Source organism: Bufo gargarizans, chromosome 7, assembly GCF_014858855.1.
Source record: "Bufo gargarizans isolate SCDJY-AF-19 chromosome 7, ASM1485885v1, whole genome shotgun sequence".
NCBI classification, from domain to species: Eukaryota; Metazoa; Chordata; class Amphibia; order Anura; family Bufonidae; genus Bufo; species Bufo gargarizans.
The window spans coordinates 134483418-134505273 of record NC_058086.1 but is presented as its reverse complement, the minus strand read 5'-3'; the positions used below and the strand labels follow the sequence as shown (position 1 = coordinate 134505273).

Below are 21856 nucleotides of genomic sequence, written 5' to 3'. Positions count from 1 at the left end.
TGACATTCATGGCTTAGATCAGAATACCCATTGTAGGTGGGGAAAACAGTTGGGTGGGCTGTATTACACTGGTTCTGTAACTCTCAGTCCCTTCTATGGGTGTTATGTAAGAAGTATAACATACAACACGGCCATTTCCATAACCCCAGCCACTGCACACAAGTGGTATTACCATCTAAACCATGAATGGCCGAGATAGGAATACCCCTTTAATGTGTTCCACATGTGTGGGAACCATGACTGCTAGTTAATTGGATTTCCAACCTAGTTCTCCCCTGTTGAAAGTTGAATCGCAGCACTGATACCTGAAAAGTAAATACAATCTGCCACAGCAATGCCAGGGTGCGCTCACGATGTCTGTGCACAATGTCCTTGGATGTAATGGCGACCCCTATAAAACAGAATTACAGTTTATGGTATAAAAGTGAGCCATTTCCCCCAACACTCCCGAAATTAGACCAAAATATATAGAGGTCACATTCGTGATCAGTAAAAAAAGGTATGCTACCTGGTTTAACATCCCCAAAAAAAATAAAAAAATTATATACTACCTACCCTACATACTGGGGATAGTTCAGTGCCGATTGTGAACAAGATGACAACCGGTGGGGAGGTCCGACAACAATCTTCACTGAATCCCCTCAAACTTCTCCTTGCCGAGCGGCACTCCTAACTATGCAAGGCAACAAATCTTTAAACCATCTCTGCAGCCCCTTCATTCTCAGGATTGGCAGTGATGCCATCTCTTGGGGACGTGTCCTCTTGTTACCAGATAACTTTAACCCTTTACATGTATTGTTATTTTCCACTGGAAAAATTTTGGGTGAACAATAAAACCAACTGTTCAGAGTTCTAACTTGTGCAGCTACTAAAACTATTGGACCCTCCAAAGCGCTCAAATAGCTCTGCAAAAGGCAGACCACAAAGTATGCTATAGATAGTTTGAAATTATAAAAATGAACAATTACATAGAAAACAATTATAGTGCAGGCGTGTGCAGAGCACACCGACCTGCCCCCGGCTGTCCCGCAGCCGATCCTGTGAATTCGGCGATAGGAACGTCTTGCTCTGTCTCCTGGACTCCTACATCTAACGCATAGAGAGGAGCAGCTCAGGGGGCATTCTGCTACAGAAGTCCTTTACTGTGCACTGCTGCAGTGCACCCCCTTCCCTTTACAACTGAAGGGTCACCAAGTCATTGTCTAGTTAAGACAGAGGACACGAGAAGCTCAGAACCTGGACGTGTATATTACAAGAGACATTCTTTGTTGGATAGATATATTGTGTTACTTACCACGTTCATCTTTGATCTGCACCCCCTTTTCTGTCAAAACGTGCAAAGCAACTTCCACGTTGTGCATTTTCTGCAAGCGACTTATTGCCGGAACTCTCAGCTTTTTTGAGAAGCTCCAGTTTTGAGTCAGAAGTTCCATTGTTCTCCTGTTTACAGAAAGGAGCCGTATGAAAATGAAGTACCGAACACAGCGGACCTTCAGGGAGCCTACGCTAAAGGTGTCTTTACATGGGATGACGGAGCAGCAGACTGTCAGGAAGGAAGCGTTCCTTCCCAACATCTGCTGCTCGCTGGTGGGGGAGACCGCTGCTATTACATGCAGCAATCTCCCCCTCAGTATTGCTAATGCCATCGCTCTTCCCCATACTGACTCCTTGTATGCCAGCAGCAGATCGTGTTTACACAGCATGATCTGCTCCTGGCAGACGACGATTTGTGTGTGTGCACAAACGATCAAATCACACCATGAATGAGCAAAATGTTTACACCGCCAAATAATCGCTAACAAGCATTCCTATGAACGCTCATTAGGATTCCTGGACCATGTAAAGGGCCCTTAAGTAAACAGCACAAAAATGCTGTGTGCAGACACTGATCTTCACCAAATACAAAAAAATACAAAGTGGGAAAGCAACAAAGAAGTGTATCACCTAAAAGTGTGCATTAACCCTTTCCCAATCAGCAAACACAAATTTACGTCAGAGGGCGGGTAAGTGCAGCGGGCTCCATAGCCACCGGGTATCTTCCGCTTTAAACAGACACCCGGCACTAATGTCTGTGACCAGCAGTAATGCCAGGCGCTGACTTTTAACCCTTCAGATACCGTGGTCAAATGTGATGGATGCCCTTCAATTCAGAAGTGCGCATTTCTAGGCCTCCTGTGTGACAGGAAGCTGCTCTATTATTTTCCATGGAGCCCCTACCTGCGGCAAGGCTCCATAGAAACATAGTAAAATTCTCATGATTGCTTATTATGGTTCCCTATGGTGGGGGGGAGGGGGTTCTTATCTCATACGCAGCCGTTCTCCATTCATTCCCATGGGAGTGCCGAAAAATATCCGAGTGGCGCCACTCAGCCATTTTCAGTGCTCCCCTAGGAATGTATAGAGGGTGGGCAAGCATACGCTGTGTGCCCTCCTTCACTTTGAGGGCTTCTTTCTAAAAGATAAGTGTGGTTCCCAGAGGAGGGATCAGCACATATCAGACATTGGGGACATATCCTAGCGATATGCCCTCAATGTCTGAGGTCAAGTTAGTTAAAGGGCTAAACGAAATTCACCTGCAATAAAGAAGTGATCATCACTTACCTGGCAGAACCCACACTGCCGTTCTGGTTGTCCAGGACGGGCTCCGTTTCCACAGCTACAGCAGTGACATCACATCAACATCAGGCAACCACTGCAGCCTATCAATGGTCTCAGAGGTGGACATTAGAAGCCAGCGATTGGCAAAATGTGACTGCTTTAGCCAAAGTGACGTCACCACTGCAGCTAGGTAAACCAATACCGGGCAGGCAAAATCAGAGCGGCAGTGCTACACCTACCAGATAAGTAATGACCACTTCTTTATTACAGGTGGACCCCTTAAAACTAGATACTAATATTCATTTTCTTTACATGTTTTAATCCAGTAATGAATGAACAGGCAATCATTTGACACAGATGAGGCAGGTCATGGCTGCATCCAGTGACTGGCTGAATGATCATTTTCTCCTTGTTGAGATGGAACAGGGGTAGAGACTAGCAGGAGACTCTGAAGCAGAGGAATGAGAGCGACATGGGAACAAAACAGCAACAGGAAAAAATTGTAGTGTGGCAGTGCACTTCTGTCAATTGCCCACTGTAAAACCATAATCTCTCTTTTAACCATAATAAACATAATAGTAAAAAATAAGAATACTCACACTAAACGAACACCACACTGCAAATCCACAGCCAGGTTTGTCACTGCAAAGTCAAACTCATCTAGAGGCGTCTGGACATGACCAACTGTTAGACCTAAATAGCCAAGGTGACGCGAGAGATCTCCTTCTCCACTCAAGAAATCACGAGAGAAAGCCAACAAGATGTCCTTACTAGCCTACAAAAAAAAAAATATATAATAATAATATACATAGAAAAATCTGGTAATTCTGTTGCCAAATGAGAACAGCTAATTAAAACAGGAGAAAAGTGCCCCAAAAAAATAAAAATAAAAATGATCCTGCATTGTCCAATATATTGCCTTAGTGGGGTCAAGTTACTGTGGATGGGCCGTAAGCATGATTGACATGTCTGAGACATTTTTTATAGTTTGCCTTTGGGAGACCACTACTCTCCATTGATTAGAAAAGACAAGCAGTGGGGGGCAAACCACGGCAGCTGCAATCAGAGAGGCCGGGAGGAGAGATAGCGACGATACATGCGAGGCTGAGCCAGGGGCTGCTGGGAGTGGACAGTATACAGACCGTGTAAGCTGTGCTGTACTCCATCTGTATACACTGACCCTGCACGCCCACACAGTGTAAGGTCTCCTTGTAGCCATTATAGGACAACAAGCCTGGGGACCAGACAGGACAGTGGAAGTGGACGGAGTCTGTCACCAAGTGTCCAGCATGTTTTGAGGGGTTTTTTCCTTCTAAATTGGGTATTTATCTCCATCAAGTTCTTAATATCGTGGGAATATATATTTTGCGTATACACATGATTTTATCATAAACATTGGATTGCTATATTACACATACCTTGAATTCAGCATCTTTACAGAACAAGCAGGGGTCATGATCAATGAGTCTGGATTGTTTGGCATAATCAAGGAAGAAAACCAGCAGCAACAACTTCTTTAAGGTAAACTTTGATAGAGCCTCTTCATGACCTGAAAAGATAACATTTGAAACCAAGGAAACTTAGCAGTGCATTATATCAGCGCAGGACAAATTCCAGGAGCCAGATGGTGGAGGCAATTCAAAATCTGAGATGCATGAATTTATGGGCTATGGAGTTTCTGATTGATGGGCCACTGGAAAAGTCAAATTAGCTTGTAGGAATAGTCTAGCTGGCTCCTCATGTCCACAGCATACTGGCTACTACTACAGCACAGCAAAGTAAATTGAATGTTATTAGTGCCCTTCATAAAGGGGTGTAGCTAAAGCGGGCCTTTCATATAAGACACCAGTATTATAGAGAACACTTGCTAGGTGGGGAGAACCCCTACAAATTTTGCACTGGTGCCCAGCATTTCTACCTTCATAAAGCACCAATACTCACCATCACGATAAAGGTGTGGAACTGAGGGGTGTCTGTATTCTGCTGCAATGTCCGGATTCCAAAGCAAACGGTTCAAGATGAACAGAGCAAGGCCAGTGACATCACTATTACTTTCCAATGAAATTAGTTCTCCATATACAGTCTGCCAAGAAAACAATAGAACAGGCAACCATTAACCAGTTCAAAACCGGGCCATCTACCCATCTTCGTGACCAGATGCATTCTCCATTTTTTAAAAGGTTATGGACAACTTTGAGTATTATTTTTTTTTTTTACTAGTGCATTCCACTCATTTGGGGCTAAAATTTTCAACAGTTTTCCCATAGATCAGGCTTTTAGATTAACAGTGAGTCAGTCAGAGAACTGCTGTGACAGCTTGATCTGTAGCCCTTATGTCTGAACTCCTGAAAGCTCAAAAACGCATTTAAAGGGGTTCTGTCACTTCAGCAAATGGCATATATCATGAAGAGAAAGTTAAGACAAAAGCACTTCCTAATGTATTGCGATTGTCCATATTGCCTCCTTTGCTGGCTGGATTCATTTTTCAATCAGATTAAAAAACACTACTCGTTTCCATGGTTATGACCACCCTGCAGTCCAGCAGAGGTGGTCGTGCTTGCACACTATAGGAAATTGTGCCAACCTCTCTGGTGGCTCGGATTGCAGGGTTGTGCATAGGTCGGTGCTTTTTCCTAGAGTGTGCAAGCCCAACCATCACTGGATTGCAGGGTGGTCGTAACCATGGATACGAGCAGCGTACAATGTGATGGAAAAAAGAATCCAGCCAGCAAAGGAGACAATATGGAGAATCACAAAACATTAGTAAGTGCCTTGTATTAACTTTCTCTACATGATGAATGTTATTTGCTAAAGTGAGAAGACCCCTGTAAGATAAATTCTCATCAAGCTGATCTGGCCCGATCTGCTCCTGATTTGGTCAAAGAATATATGGAATGGGGTGAATGCACTCGTACAAAATCCCAGAAGAAAAAGAAAAGAAAAAAAAAAGAAAAAACACACAACACATGAAATAACTAAGTACAACAGAAATATAACCCAGCAACAGGCTGATTAAATCTAGGAATAAGCATGTGAAGACTGTGGTAGGTTAATTAACCATAAAAATTCCACCGAAGCACATTTTACACTGAAGAGATTACCTCAAGGCCCATACGAAGCCACAATGGATTATAGGAAAGCAGCCAGTTCAAGATCTTCTGCCGTTCACCTGGAAAATACATCCACTAGTGAAAACCGAGGCCTGTACATGGGTCATTTTCTAGCATCAGGTCATGATTTACCTTGACAAAATGTATGAATCTCTAAATCTGAAATAAGAGAAGTACTGAACCATGAGCTGCTTAGGGTGCAGCCACAAGAGGCACATTTTGGTGCGGAAAACGTCTGCATGAACTACATGAACTCTGAAAGATGAAATCCATAGCCTAAAACGGACAGGCACGTCAGACCCCTCACCTATTCACCAGCACTCCGTTCCAGCACCAAGGGCCTGGTCCCCACCACCTCCTGTTCCCTCTAAAACTGAAGTGTAATGTCCTAATCATGTTCACCTCTGCAGCCATTTACTGGCCCCAACGGTTATGTGCGGCTTGGGGACAGGTCACTGCGGAGACCAGTGAATGGGTGCAGCAGTGCATGTGATGATGTACAAGAAGGTTCACTTCCAGTCCACAGGTCACCAGATGCAGTTGGCGACAGAACCTTTTGCAATGAAACAAACTGCCGGTGAATAGGGGATTTAAAAAATAAAAATAAATTTATGCCAATCACTTTCAGGGCCAAACTTTAAATTGCTTTGGATATCAGACATCCCCTCTAAGTAATGTGCAGAATCCACTGCAGAGATTTTCCACCGCGTGTGGATGAGATTTGATCTACTTTGCTACTACTATACACAGCTGATTTTCCACACATGACTCTGCTGTGGAAAATCCACAATTTATATGGCACGTGACTGTACCCTTAGGCTAAGGGAGGTTTACTCAGTCAATGAATACAAACATTATATACTATGGATAGGTCATCAGTATCTGATCGGTGGGGGGGAAATGACACCAGGACTCCCAGCTCTCCAAGTACAGCACCATACATTGTATAGAGGTTGTGCTTGGTACTGCAGCTCAGCCCTATTCACGTCAATCATGTGACAGGTGAACGTGACGTCACATAGCCTGAGCTAATCTGTGAGAAGGCTGCGTCGTTACTGCGAGCGTCGTGCCTTCTTAAACAGCTGATATGCGGGGGTCTCGGACGTTGGACTCCCACTGATCAGATACAGATGACCAATCCTAGGTCATCAGTGTAAAACTCCTTTAAGGTTAATGTATCACCTAGCTTTTTGTCTAATTAAATCGGATTGTAAAATATTTTTTTTCACCGATTGTAGATTTTTTTTATTCTATTTTCAGCACTTTGTTATAGGAGCGTAAATCTTGCCTGAGCTGCTACTAACAGCATTTGGAGATCTGTTTTACAGAAGCAACATGGGAAATGGGAACCTGTGGGACTCGTTGACTTCTACAGGAGAGTTTAAGGGAGCATTCACACGACCGTGTTGGTTTTGCGGTCCACAAATCAGATCCGTGTGTTCCGTATGTCTTCAGTTATCTTTCCATTTCGCAAGTCCGTATAATACGGACGTGGTGCTTCCGTGTGTCATCCGTTTTTCACGGTCCGCAAAAAACTGAAATGGGGTTTCCTAGAATGTTTTCAGTCCAGAGGTCCGCAAAAAACGGATGACATACAGATGCATTTCCGTGTGTATCCGTTTTTTTTTTTTTACGGACCTATCGACTTTCTATGGGGCCACGGACCGCAATTTGCGGCCAAGTATAGGACAATGAAAGGCATTCCACAATTTTTGCGGACCCATAGAAATGAATGGGTCTGTGCACTGCCTGCAAAAATTGTTGAACGGACACGGACAAAAAAAAACACGGTCATGTGAATGCTCCCTTATAAACATGCTCTGTGGACAAGCTGTGTCCATTCATCACCACAGTGTTATCCTGTCTATGATGACAACAAGAAGACCACTGAGAAGTGGTGACCTCTGCAGAGCAAGAAGTGTCAAACTTGTGAGGCTTAGTGGTCAGCGGGAAAACTGCAAGATTCCAGGAGTTTTTATAAAAAAAAATATTTATGGTGGACAAGGAAAATGAAAAACACCCAGAATCCTTTAAATAAAAAAATAAAAAGTATAATATTAAATAATAATTTCAACATAAAGACTTGATTTAAACAATAGATCATTTCTGATGACAGCTGCTCTGAGACAGGAAACCATATCACTGAAATCTTAGTTTGAAAACAGCCTACAACGCCACAGACCCAGACTGTATATATGTAAGTACCTGAAATACAGCATGGCATCAAACATGCCTAAAATAGTGTAATGCAAATTATAACATGGGGATTTAACTGTACCTATGTCCTTCCACAGGTGTCTGTCTCTCCTTACAAGAAGACGACGAGCCTCAATCTCTACTTCAAGTCTCCGTATAGCCCTCACCACAGGTTCTGACGTAAAGAGGCGGCAGGCGGACCTCCTCAACTTATTCAACCTGCACCGAGCCGTGTAGGCTTTAAGGGAAACCTCTTCCTTGGTTGGAGCCTTTGGTACACTCACTTTATGGCTGTTCTCAGCGCCAAGGATCAAAGCAGCTGCATTGACTATTAAAACAATTAGACTACATTAGACATCCATGATGGTAAAAGGAACATTTCACAATGAAAATTCAGACCAGTCTGCATGTTATAGAGCAGAGCGACACAGCTTTGTGCCAATCATTCATTTAAATCCCTGTTTTTTTCCACGTCGACGTTTTGTCCCCATTGACAATGAATGAGGACAAAATGGAAGCATTTTTCTCCGGTATTAAGATCCTATGACGGATCTCAATAGCAGAAAATGTGAACACTAGTGTGAAAGTAGCCTTACTGAGTAGGACCACCTCCGATTAAGGCTACTTTCACACTAGCGTTTTTCTTTTCCGGCATAGCGTTCCGTCACAGGGGCTCTATACCAGAAAAGAACTGATCAGGAATATCCCCATGCATTCTGAATGGAGAGTAATCTGTTCAGGATGCATCAGGAATGTCTCTCTTCAGTTCAGTCATTTTGACTGATCAGGCAAAAGAGAAAACCGTAGCATGCTACGGTTTTATCTCCGGTGAAAAAAATAGGAATGTATTAGTGCCGGATCCGGCATACAAAATACCGGAATGCCGGATCCGTCCTTCTGGTATGCGCATGCACAGACCTTTAAAAATGAGAGAAAAAATACTGGATCCGTTTTGCCTGATGACACCAGAAAAACAGATTCGGTATTGGAATGCATTTTTTCTGACCCAGACTGATCAGGATCCTGATCAGTCAGAAAAATGACATGCGTTTGCATACAGGTTGCCTGATCAGGCAGGCAGTTCAGGCAACGGAACTGCCTGCCGGAATCAAACACCACAAGTGTGAAAGTACCCTAAAGGGTTTACCCACCCAGATGCTGGGATCTGGCCAAGGAATCAGAAATTAAATGACTGAGATCAGAGAAATCTCAGACCAGTATAGTCAATGGGGCCAGAAAAGTAGTCCTGGGGCACGCGTTCACTAGCAGCAGGACGGATCCGACAGGCTGGTCCGTGCCGCTAGTGTGAAACTATCCTAAACCAGGCCATTCCAAGATTGTTTTCTCATCACCTATTGTGCTTCATGACACTGGTAAATTTGAGTCAAAATATTAAATTTTTTAAATACAAAATGTAAAAATAAAATTAAAAAAAATTGGAAAAAATTAGCAAAATTTCCAAATTTCTAATTTCTCTACTTTTAAAATAGATAGTAATACCTCCAAAAATAGTTATTACTTTACATTCCCCATATGTCTACTTTATGTTTAGATCATTTTGAAAAATCACAAAATTTCTTTTTGTTTTTGGGCCTTCATTAGAAGGCTTAGAAGCAAATCTTAAAATTTTTAATAAGACTTTCAAAACCCAATTTTTTCAGGACCAGTTCAGTTCTGTAGTCACTTTCTGGGGCTTACATATTAGAAAACACCAATGAATCGCTCCATTTTAGAAACTAAACCCCTCAAGCTATTTAAAACTGATTTTACAAACTTTGTTAACCCTTTAGGCGTCCCAAAAGAATTAAAGGAAAGTGGAAATGAAATTTTAAAACTTTCACTTTTTTAGCAGATTTAAAATTTGTATCCATTTTTTCTGCAACACATCAAGGGTTAACAACCAAACAAAACTCAATCTATTACCTTGATTCTGGAGTTAACAGAAACGCCCCATATGTGCTCAAAAACTGATGTATGGGCACAAAGCATGCTTCAGAGTGGAAGAAGCACCATATGGCTTTTGGATTTAGCTGGAATGGTAATAAGGAGCCATGACGCATATGAAGACACCCTGAGGTGGCCTTACAGTGGAAACCCCCCAAAAAGCGACCCCATTTTGGAAACTACATCCCTCAAGGAATCTTTCAAAGGTGCATAGTGAGCACTTTGATCTTAAAGGGGTTTCCTAAAATTAGGAAACATTTGGCAGTGAAAATGGAAAAATTGCATTTTTTCTAGAAAAAGTTGCTTTAAACCCACAATTTCTACCCTCCCAAAGGGTAACAGGACAAGACGCACCCCACATTGTGTCCCCCATTTCCCACCGAATACAGCAACACCTCATATGTTTTCAAAAAATGATGCATGAGCACACAGCAGGGCTCTAGAGTCAAACAAACAATGGATTTTGCTGACCTGAATTGGCAGACATTGATTTTATTTCGCATTAAAAAAATTCCTGGAGGTCCCCAGAAATTAAAAACCCCAAGTAGTGACCCAGTTTTGGAAAGAGCACCCCCATATGAACATTTTAAAAGGGTGATTCACAGAAATGAATACGTAGTGGTTGGTGAAAAGTGGATATGTAAGCTATGCGGACCAAATATAAGGTGGTAAAACTACAGGGTACATAATGGATGAAATGAAATGAATACTCCATGGATCAGTGGTAGATTTTAAAACACTCCTGCTTGCACAGGCCAGGTTTTTCAGTGGTAAATGGTGTCTTTCCTTATTCACCTTTTGGAACACACCCTGCATCTTTATTGGGTCCTTCCCTTCCTTGCTGTCTGGGGAACTTGACCCGGAAAATGTTGCCCTGGTACATGACAGGCACCATGACTTCCTGGCAGTTAGGGACATGAATAGGGGGATGCTGGTATAATAGTTATCCACATAGAGGTGGTAACCCCCACACGATCTTCCCACTAACTCCTAGGATGGGGGTCTTCTGGGGTTTCTATCCGGGAATCTTTCCCTTCGTAAATGTGGAACTTTTGGGTGTACCCGGATCTACTCTCACATCTTTAGGCCATACCGTGCCCATTTGCACATCGCAGAAGGAAGCTGCGGGGTGGGGCGCGGTCATGGGGAGGTGACCGGTACTGAACTAGTCTTCATTGACCGGCCAATCGCAGCGCTTGGAGCTGCAGGGGGGCGGAAAGACACCATGCTGCCCTTACCCGGCATGGATGCCTGCTGGTAAGAGCAGCCATGGTGCCCCCGATTCCACCACGATCCTGCCCCAGCAGACCTTGCGCCATACATATATACGGCGCAGGTCCTTAAGGGGTTAAACTTCTGTAGTCCATTAACATACATACATTTTACTTTATGGACTAACCTTTCAGAGAATCTGTTTTCACAGCAAAGTCATCTGGTGTGAGAATGAAGTTCAGCCACCATGTGAAGCCCCTTTCCTGCTTTGCCATCCACCGTTCATCATAAAACATGTTTTTGGCAGCAAATGGCATAGGGTGTCGTGGAATAACTGAAAAATACAGTATGTTAGTCACCGGTAAACATATGAGCATAGTGATGATCAGTCCACAGACTCCATATTCTATACAGGAAATAATAAAGTCAGTTATAGTCCCAGGTTTATCATTTTGTGGTTGGAGTCAATACATAACAAGACATAGTCCATGCTCAACAAACCACAGGAACAGAGACTAGTTAGATTGCTTATGGCCTCCAGGTTGTACACATATCAGTTTGGTTCTCCTCTGTTATCTGGACAATCAACCTTATACACACACATCCCAGAAGGATCCTCTTACCTGTTTTAGGCGTCTTTATAAATGTCAGCTTTGACTGCGCAACAGCAACGATTCTCTTGGAGTTCTTAAAAGAGACAGCCGACTGAAGTGGTGGAAGTCCCAAATTATCTAAAATTGAAATGTAAAGATCTACTCGGAGCCTCATCTTCAGGCCTCCAGCACATGAATGCTTGCGCCGTGGCGCCATGAACACGACCGTGGGGCAGCTGCAGCGGATCTGCCCGTTCCGCAAAAAGATAAAACATGTCCTATCTTTTTGCGGAACAGAAGTACGGGACGAAACCCCACACCATTACGCATCTCTGGATTTGCGGACTCAATGAAGTGAATGGGTCCACATCCGTGATGCGGAATGCCCACAGAACTGCACCCGTGTATTGCGGATCAGCCAACACGGTCCGCAATACAGCAACGGGCAGCATGCGTTCGTGTGCAGGAGGCCTGAATGTGAACGCATCTTACAGTCATACATGTATTATGGCCTTTTATCACAATAAGGGCAATTCTAACCAAAGCTGACCCTTCTATTCCCGCAGCAGATATGCAATGTGTCATGCCACAGATCGGCATGCTAATAAGCCCCATTTAATGGAGCTGATCCATGTGTAGCCACCCACCACAGTTTTCACATGACGTCACTTTTTTTTTTTTTTACCCACAATGTGGATTGCAAATCCATACTGTATGAGCTATGACACAATCCCGATGAAAACAGTGGGATGTGAAATAGTCTGTGGGAACACGTCCTTTAGGGGTGGTCACTTATGAAGAATATTTCTGAAATGGCTATACACTGATGCCGCATGTTCTTTTGTCACCTGAACTGCAGCTAGGAAGCCGCCCCTGCAGTCAGCTTATTGCCCATTACAGCTCCGCGGCCTTTCTTAATTACATCACTGGTAATTAAGGCCTCTTTCACACTTGCGTTGTCCGGATCTGTCGTGTACTACATTTGCCGGAAGTGCCCGCCTGATCCGTAACACCGCAAGTGAACTGAAAGCATTTGAATACTGATCAGTCTTCAAAATGCTTTCAGTGTTACTATGGCAGCCAGGACGCTATTAAAGTCCTGGTTGCCATAGTAGTAGTGGGGAGTGGGGGAGCAGTATACTTAACACCCGTGCGGCTCCCGGGGCGCTCCAGAATGCCGCTCCATGCGATCACGTCATCCATGCGCGTGGGGCGCCCTGACGTCACTCTGAAGCGCCCCGGGAGCCGCACGGACGGTAAGTATGCTGCTCCCCCGCTCCCCACTACACTTTACCATGGCAAACAGGACTTTAGCGTCCTGGCAGCCATGGTAACCATTCAGAAAAAGCTAAACGTCGGATACGGTAATGCGCCGAAACGACATTTAGCTTAAGGCCGGATCCGGATTAAAGCCTTTCAATGGGCATTAATTCCGGATCCGGCCTTGCGGCAAGTGTTCAGGATTTTTGACCGGAGCAAAAAGCGCAGCATGCTGCAGTATTTTCTCCGGCCAAAAAACGTTCCGGTCCTGAACTAAAGACATCCTGATGCATCCTGAACGGATTTCTCTCCATTCAGAATGCATAGGGATAATCCTGATCAGGATTCTTCCGGCATAGAGCCCCGATGACAGAACTCTATGCCAGAAAAGAACAACGCAAGGGTGAAAGAGCCCTAAAATGGCAGCAGTCACACGGTTGCACGCACTACTGCATCCTCTTCTCCACAGGAGCTGAGTCAGTTGCTGACCAGCATCAGCACAAAATAAAGGATGAAGTTGCCTTGGGCAGCAAAGTAAGCGGATGTGCAAGCCATGGCGCTGCTATACTTACATGGGCAACGGACTGACAGCCGGGGGAACTCCGGCAACATAAGAGCGTGATGCGGCCTTATTCCGCCAGTGTCCACTGTATGGTCATTTCAGAAATCCATGCCTACTATAAAAACCTGTAAAGCTTTCATACCTTTCTTGTACGATTTTGCCAAGGCGGGTTTTGTTTTCATAGATTCAGCTTTGACCCTGTGGTTTCTTCCAGCATTTTTCAATGCTACAGTGGCTGAGAAATAGCAAAACAATTATATTAGTGGTGTAATATTAAAATAATTGGGCGACGTATAAAAACCAATGACCCCTCTCTGGATAGTGGATGCAGTGGTTTCGTTATGTATTCAGGAGGGAGACCCAGAGTGGGGCCAACATGTTCATTTTGAAGCCATTAGAAAATGTCATGTAACATTGACTCTATGGTCACCTCCATTCATATCCTCCATGCAGGGGGAATGAGAAGAGATCACAAGGGTGGAAGAAATAGGAGACAGACGGCTTTAACTGGTTTCACTGTACTCTGTAGTACACAGAACAGATTTGCTTTTTGACCTCCTCAGAGGCCTCCATCCTTTAACTGGCGAACCACATTCAAATTTATGTGATTGTTGGGACCACATTCAGATCATACATGTTAAATTCTAGGCAGAGAAACATAAAATGATAAAAGGTTTAAAAAATACAGATTTAAAAAGGTTATGTACACCTTTGCGGGCATTTATATATATTTTTTTATTGCATTATACTTATTTTGAGCTAAAAGTTTTTTTTTTCAATTGGTCTTTATTAACAATATGGAATCTTTTTTGTGTACATAGCCGAGATGCTCCACTAGCTGCCTGTGAATTTTTCATCTTTTCAGTCATCTGGTAAGCCCGGCAGTGATGCGCGAACAGCCTATAGGGAAATATGATGTCACAGAGCTGGCCTGAGCTTACTGAGGGGCGGAGTTAGGCGCGAGTGAGGCGGGGGAACTTGGGCACTTTCAGAAAACTCTCCGCCGCCGGGCACTTGCGAAGGCTCATTAGCATATGATAAAAACATCTGAAGAACTAAACACGGGTAACATCTGTGTCATGTCTTTGTGTCCCACTGAACAAGGTGACCTGTTTGAAACCGGTCAGGTAGGTGACAGACTCCCTTTAAATAAGTGTTTATCCTATTAGTAGTTTAGAGATAAGGTTTACTAGATGACCGGCACAAAGTTAAAGTACCAGTCACGCAGCTAGAAAAACAGTTAACCCTTTGTGACTGAACAGCCCAGTATTTTTAATAAAGGCCAAATGAAAATATGATCGTTAGCCAAATATAAGTTAAATGTAGTGTTGATCAAGCACCGCAGTGCTCAGGACAAACACATCGGGATGTTCGGGAGCTCGATCGAGCACCCGAGTATAATGGAAGTCAATGGGAGAACCCGAGCATTAAACCAAGTACCCCCTGCTCTGAAGAGGGGAGGGTGCCGGGTTCATAGGAAAAATGTCAGAAATGTATGGAAACACCACCGACATGGTTCTGTAACAGCATGGGGAGGATGTCTGGATGAATCTTGGACTCCCAGGTCGCTGCTGGGAACGAACAGACTAAAAATAATATGCACAAAAACTGAATAAAATAAAATAAAGATTTTAGAGGAAAAATTGATTTCTTTCCTGTATATTTACTTGTATATAAAGTGCAAGTGCTGCCAAAAATTACAAGGAAGAGGCACTCCGATACACCCTGTATATCACATAATGGAGGGTCTCATTCACATTGTGGTACAATAGTTCAGGTAGTGGGGATCCTACACTCAAAGCCTATGCACTGACAGTGCTGCCAAAAATTACAAGGAACCGGCACTACAATACACCCTTTGTTACACAAGGAGGGCATCAAACACAGCCTTGAAAAATTATTATTTCTGGCCTATCAACTTTCGAGGTTATTGTCAGTGCAAACCATGGTGACCACGGGTAACGGGGAATCAGGGTTCGATTCAGGAGAGGGAGCCTGAGAAACAGCTACGGCTACCACATCCAAGCAAGGCAGCATGCGCGCAAATTACCGATTAGGTATAATTAGGTGCAGGCCTGCAGCTGAGCCGACCCTGTAAAACATTATATTTGAAGGGCATATATGCGAGGGCATTATATGTGACGAATAAGCATGTTGATAGGATGGAAGAGGAGGATGAGAAAAGGAAGATTCAACCATATACCCGTGTTTGTGGTGGAAGGGGGTGCATGGGAATACAGTATATTCAGTACATTATAAACAACACATTTAAAGTACCTTTATGTTCATCAGCTTTCCTCTGGTGGAGTCGAGAAGTCTGGGGCAATCCAGGCCTTATTTCAATCTGTCAGCATTTTCAGTTGACAGGTGGATGCGCTTATCAGTTATTATGCCCCCAGCAGCACTAAATACCCGCTCTGACAAAAAAGCTGGCGGTAAGGCAGGCCAGCACCTCCAGGGCATAGAGCGCCAGTTCATGCCACACGTCCAGCTTGGACACTCAGTAGTTGTAAGGCACTGAGGGATCATTAAGGACGCTGACACGGTCTGCTATGTACTCCTTCACCATCTTCCAAAACTTCTCTCCTTGTGACAGTAGGCCAGGCATCAGGGTGAGGGTGCTGGCGGGGTGTCATGAAACTGTCCCAGGCTTTGTAAAGTGTTGTCCTGCCTCTGTTGGAACTGCTGTGTGTTCCCCTCGTCTCCCCTCCTCGGTTGGCCAAGTAACTACGGACTCTGCCGCCAGCGTTGTCAGATGGAAATTTTGGGAGCAATTTTTCAACAAGGATCTTCTGGTATTGTACAGTTTTGCTTGTCCACTCCACCAGAGGAATCAGAGATGAGAAGTTCTCTTTGTAGCGGGGGGGTGGGGGGGGGTCGAGAAGGGTGAACACCGAGTATTGTGTTGTCTAAAATACGTATAAAACGCTCAGGTCGCAGCAAAGGCAGCCTAACATGAAGTCAGCCATGTGTGCCAGAGTACCAACAGGCAAGACTTCGCTGTTGTCATCAGGAGGATCACTCTCAAATCTCCTCATCCTCTTCTGCCTACCCACGCTGAACTTCTGAAATTAAACTTCCACGGGTACTACCCTCTGTAGCGGAGGCAACCGTCTCCTGCTCCTCCTCGTCCAATTCGCGCTGAGAAGACGAACTGAGGGTGGTCTGGCTATCACCCCGTGTAAGGTCTTCCCACATTTCCACCTCTTTCACATGCAAAGCGGCATCCTTAAATTGTGAGCAGCAAGCGTTTGAGTAGACACAGAAGTAAGATGGATACGCTGATAATATCGTTATCGACGCTCACCATCTGTGTTGATTTCTTAAAGTTTCTTAAAACCTTACAGAGGTCAGACGACCATGCCTACTCCTCGCTTTAGAGTAGCGGAAGCTGACTGTTAAGGCAACGAACATGTTGCAGCTAGCTGGTATTCCACTACTGCCCTCTGCTGCTTTCAAAGCCTGGCCAATATGTGGAACAGAGTTCCAATGTGTGCTCACATCGCACAACAGCCGGTGAGCTGGCAATTTCAAGCACTGCTACAGCGTTGACAGACCGGCTGAAGCTGTTGATGACTTGAGGAAAATGTGCACACACGCGGCGCACCTTTACCAGTAGCGCAGGAAAAATTGGGGTAGGTTTTGAGAAACCACTGAACCACAAGGTTGACGACATGGGCTAGGCATGGTATGTGTGTGTGTGAGCTTGCCAAGCGCCAAAGCAGCCACCAAGTTATGGCCATTATGAGACATAACCATGCCTGGTTCTAGGTTGAGTGGTGAGAGCCACAGCTCAGTCTGGTCTCTTATCTCCTGCCACATCTCTGCTGCAGTGTGCTGTTTGTCCCCTAAGCATATCAGCTTCAGCACAGCCTGTTGCCGCTTTCCCTCTGCAGTGCTACACTGTTTCCAGCTACCGACTGAGGACTGACTGGTACTGCACGTGGATAATTCGGAGATGAAAGTGTCGGCGAAGGAGAAGTAGGGGTTGGAGCCACTAAGGTAGGTGCTGGCGGAAACCCTGATCGATGTAGGGCCCGCAAGCCTTGGAGTCGGTAGCACCTGTGCCATCCCTGGGTACGACTCGCTCCCAGCCTCCACAACATTCACCCAGAGTGCCGTCAGGAAAATGAAGGGCCCCTGGCTGAATGCACTTGTCCATGTGTCCGTGGTTAAGTGGACCTTCCCAGTGGCAGTGCCTGTGGGTGATTTGGTATTTTTGCTTGCGTTCAAAGGCCTGGGGTAAGGACATTTGGACGCTGCGCTGGGACACGGAAGTGGTTGCTGATGGTGCTTGTGAAGGTCCAGGTGAAGGGCGGGAGGCATCTGGGCCTGCACATTCGACAGGGGAATGGCCAGCACATAACAGAGGAAGAGGAGGCAGTGGGGTGACCCGCAGACAGATTGTGGACCCAGGCGCTCATCCCAATTACGGTGCATGGATGCCAAGTGACGGATCATGCTGGTGGTGGCGAGGTTGCTAGTGTTCAAGCCCCAGCTCATTTTCGTATGGCACAGGTTGCAAACTACTATTCATTTGTCGTTCGCACTTTCTTCAAAAAATGCGCCATACTGCGGAACATCTACACCTTGGCAAGGGAGATTTCCGCAAGAGGGGTCCTCTGTGGAACAGTTGTGGGCCTGTTTGTGTGGCCCTTCATCTCCCTTTTGCCACCCCACTGCCTCTTCCAGCCTGTTGCGGTGCTGCAGATCCCTCCCCCCTCCTTACTGCTCTCCTCGCTCAGCCACCACCTCCTCCTCTACCACTTCCTCACTCTGATCATCCTCCTGATTTGTTGACCTAACCACAACCTCAGTGATTGCCAACTGTGTCTAATCCTCTTCATCAACCTCTTAAGACAGTAATTGCAGTTGACCCATTGGCAACTATGTCTCATCATCATCCACCTCATTAAACACCAATTGCCGTTCCCCACCGTCATGTTCTTGTGACTGTGGATGCTCAACAGGTTGGGAATCAGGGCACAAGATCTCATGTCTCTCTTCAAGCATGCTAAGCGAGAGGGCCAAATCAAGTAATGGCGCTGAAAAGAGCTCCTTAGAATATCCAAGTGTAGGATCACTTGTTTGGCCACACTGTAAATGGTGGAAGGAAGGAAGGAGGATCAGGGTGAGGATTGTGTTGACCAGACTCCTGGCTACTCAGAGTGGACTTGGTGGAAGACAGGGTGGTGCTTCACTGACTGGAAGCATTATCTGCTGCAAGCCAACCGACCACCTGCTAACACTGGGCTGACTTCAAGAGTGGTGTCCTGCGCCGCCCTGCAAACTGGAACATGAAGCTAGGTATCGTGGATGATTGTTTTTCTTGTGCTCTGGCAGCAGGCACAGTTTCACCGCGCCGAGGGCCACGGCCTCTGCGTGCACCATCAGCATCACGTCCACTTTCCCGTCCCCTACTGCTCGCCTTCATTTTAAATGTGATATATTCTTGAAAGCGTAAATAGCGTAGGATTTGGAAGTGTATGTGCAAAAAAATTTACAACAGTATCTGTGATGAGGAAACGTTATACAGGACAGTTACCACTGGTAATGTCACAGTTCGCAGTGTCTACAGAAAAAAAATACACAATGTCACTGATATTTCAGGGATGCGCACACTTTAAACAGGAGATGTGGCGCAGATAATTTAACTGTCCACAGCTGCCTAGTACACGGTATTTAGCGCAGGATGCGCTACAAAAATATATTGCTGCTGTCACACACAATAGTCTTTACAAAGACTTTCGGGTCTCTAAAATGTTTTTGTACAATTCTATTCTATTACACTCCCTACACTGTCCCTTCCTATCCTCTGCTCTCCCTGACTGAGATTGAGCCGAACACGTGTCATTGGGTTCTATATAGCACCCGATTATATGTGTTCCGGCCAGCTAATCACTTTAATGCCCAGTAGCCAACATGGCTACTGGCATTACAGTGAGGGTAGCACTTACTGCACGTTTATTGGCCGCTTAGCAACCGCAAAACGTGCGCGGAGGTGACTCGAGCATTGCGCTCAAGCACATAAGATACTCAGCCAAGTACCGCCATGTGCCAAGCATAGCGATGCTCGAGCCGAACTGGTATTCGGCCCAGTATGCTCGCTCAACACTAAAGGGGTATTCTCATCTTGCTTATTCATCCTTCACTGCAGTAACTCTGCTGTTCACTTCCTGGTTTTCTGCAGATAAGGCTGGACGGGCTTAGGCAGCTAGAGTGAAGGCTGGCCCCGCCTCCTTATGACATCACACTGAGAACTGAGTTCTTACGTGCTAGTTCATGTGAAGACTATGAGTCATCAGTCTGGCAGCCTGCAGTGTCTGAGGCCCCTCCCCCTGCTGGGGAATCAGAGAGCTGTGATAAGTGAGCTCAGTGTACAGTAACACATGGCTGTTCTGCAGTTTTACACACAAAATCTCAGTCTGATTTCTTACAAACCCATTTTGTTTATCAAAAAATATAATTCCATATTATACATTAGCTCAAAAGCTTGTAGACTTCTAATCTGTGCTTTTGTCTCCCATAAAACGTGACCATCCCCAACCCCTGATGCAGATTTTTCCATTACAGCTGTACTCCAGTTGTGTATAAACCTTACACTATATCTGTATAGATGCATATACAGCTCAGCTACATGTGTCTACTCCAGTCCCCTAACATCACTTTGACTGAATGGCTTCCTATACAGCTCTGCTACATCTTTATTCTACTGCCCCACTAGCACTGTGTCCGAAAAGCTTCATATACAGCTCTACTACATCTGTCTGTTTATCTCTTCAACCAGCACTGTGGCTGAACAGTCTCATATACAGCTCTGCTACATCTATTTCTCTCTTCCATCAGCATTTATGCTGACCCACCACATACACATCTCTGATAAATCTGTCTATTTCCTTCACCATTAGTACTGTGGCTGAACAGCAGCATATTCAGCTCTGCTACATCCATCAGGCCCCATAAGTGCCTCCTCCATCAGCCCCCATTCGTTGGTGGAGCACAGAAATAATACTTACCCACCGCTTATGTCCTCCGACGCTGTTCGCACTCTCTTCCCTGCACGAACTGTTCAGACGGCCGCACATGCGCAGAACTATATTAGCCGCGGCTCAAAGGAATATGCATCAGCGCATGCGTGGCCGGCCGCGTTCACAGTGTCAGTGAGGAGCCCGGCCGGGGCATAACAAGATAAGAATGTGCAAGCGCGGCCCATGGATGCGGCTGGCAATAGGTGTCCGTATCCATGGGCAGCAAGTATAAACAACAAAATCTGATTTTTCATTTTTATAAAAAAACTAAGATTTAGAAAAAGCTGTATATTTAGGAAAAGCCTCGGGGGGAATGAAAGATTATAAAGATAATACCCCTTTAAATGCAATCCAAAAAAAAATAAAAAATTAATCTAAAAGTGTACATAGACTTTAAGCTTGAAATTCAGTATACTGTACTGGTATTACACAACTCATACCTGGGAAAGGATGTGCTGTTCTATATATATTTTATTTTAGCCTAAAAGGACACCCTTCACTTGACTAACAGTCACTAGGGTGCAGTGGCCATTAAAACAGTATCATTTCAGTGGGGTCCATCTGGCCATGAAAACGTCCAAAAATGGCTGCCATTCACCGACTATTAAGGAAAAAAAAAAAAAACTGCTTGTGAATAGCCCCATTGACTTCAATTGGTTCTAAAACTGTTCGGCACACTGCTGTATGGAGTGGCACAGTCCTATTGCTGTACTATTCCATACTGGGGGTTTTAACATGGAGGCCAACGAGCATCAGAAACCAAGGATGTTATACAGTGGAATATGTGGGAGGTATTTATTGAGAAATCCTCCAGACATATAATTTTGCAGATATTGCACAAAGCAGTGCGAAATTACCCCAATACGCACTTCATACAAGCCACGTCTCCTTAAATGAAATGCAGACATTGGCACAGGAGACAATCGTGAAGTCATACGTCCAGGTGTTAGGGGGCTCATGTATTTCTATATGTGCACGGTGGCCACCCTCTCACCCAGCAGGAAGACCTATAGCTCCTGTAGCGCCGTAGTCTGCCCCATTACAAAGTATGCTGGGGGGTAACTGCTCTGGGCGAGTTATGGCAAGGGCTACATTCCCCTCAGTGTGAGAAAACATCACATGGGGGCTCATCACCAGTACCAGAGATTTCTGTAGATGACGTTGAGATACAAGCCTGCTGGACATCTTTATCTTATACTTCGAGGGAATCTGTCACTATTTTTAGATTGTCCTAACTAAGGGCAGTATAAACTAACGTAGGGCTGAAACGGTTACTCGATTGAATCGAGTAATCTTATAAAAAAATAAACCTTGACGCAAAATTTTGGCATCGAAGATTCGTTTGTGTCACAT

The 21856-nt window shown here is 44.9% G+C and overlaps 1 protein-coding gene across 1 annotated transcript in view; it reads right to left on the bottom strand.

The window, feature by feature from the left end:
* Positions 1-21856, bottom strand: part of ASPM (assembly factor for spindle microtubules) — an 89259-nt gene that overhangs the window by 51666 nt on the left and 15737 nt on the right. The window contains 10 exon segments of the mRNA XM_044300822.1: positions 306-391; positions 1295-1440; positions 3198-3373; positions 4017-4147; positions 4540-4681; positions 5700-5767; positions 7987-8232; positions 11248-11394; positions 11684-11791; positions 13618-13710. Of these exon segments, the coding sequence (XP_044156757.1) occupies positions 306-391; positions 1295-1440; positions 3198-3373; positions 4017-4147; positions 4540-4681; positions 5700-5767; positions 7987-8232; positions 11248-11394; positions 11684-11791; positions 13618-13710 (1343 nt within the window).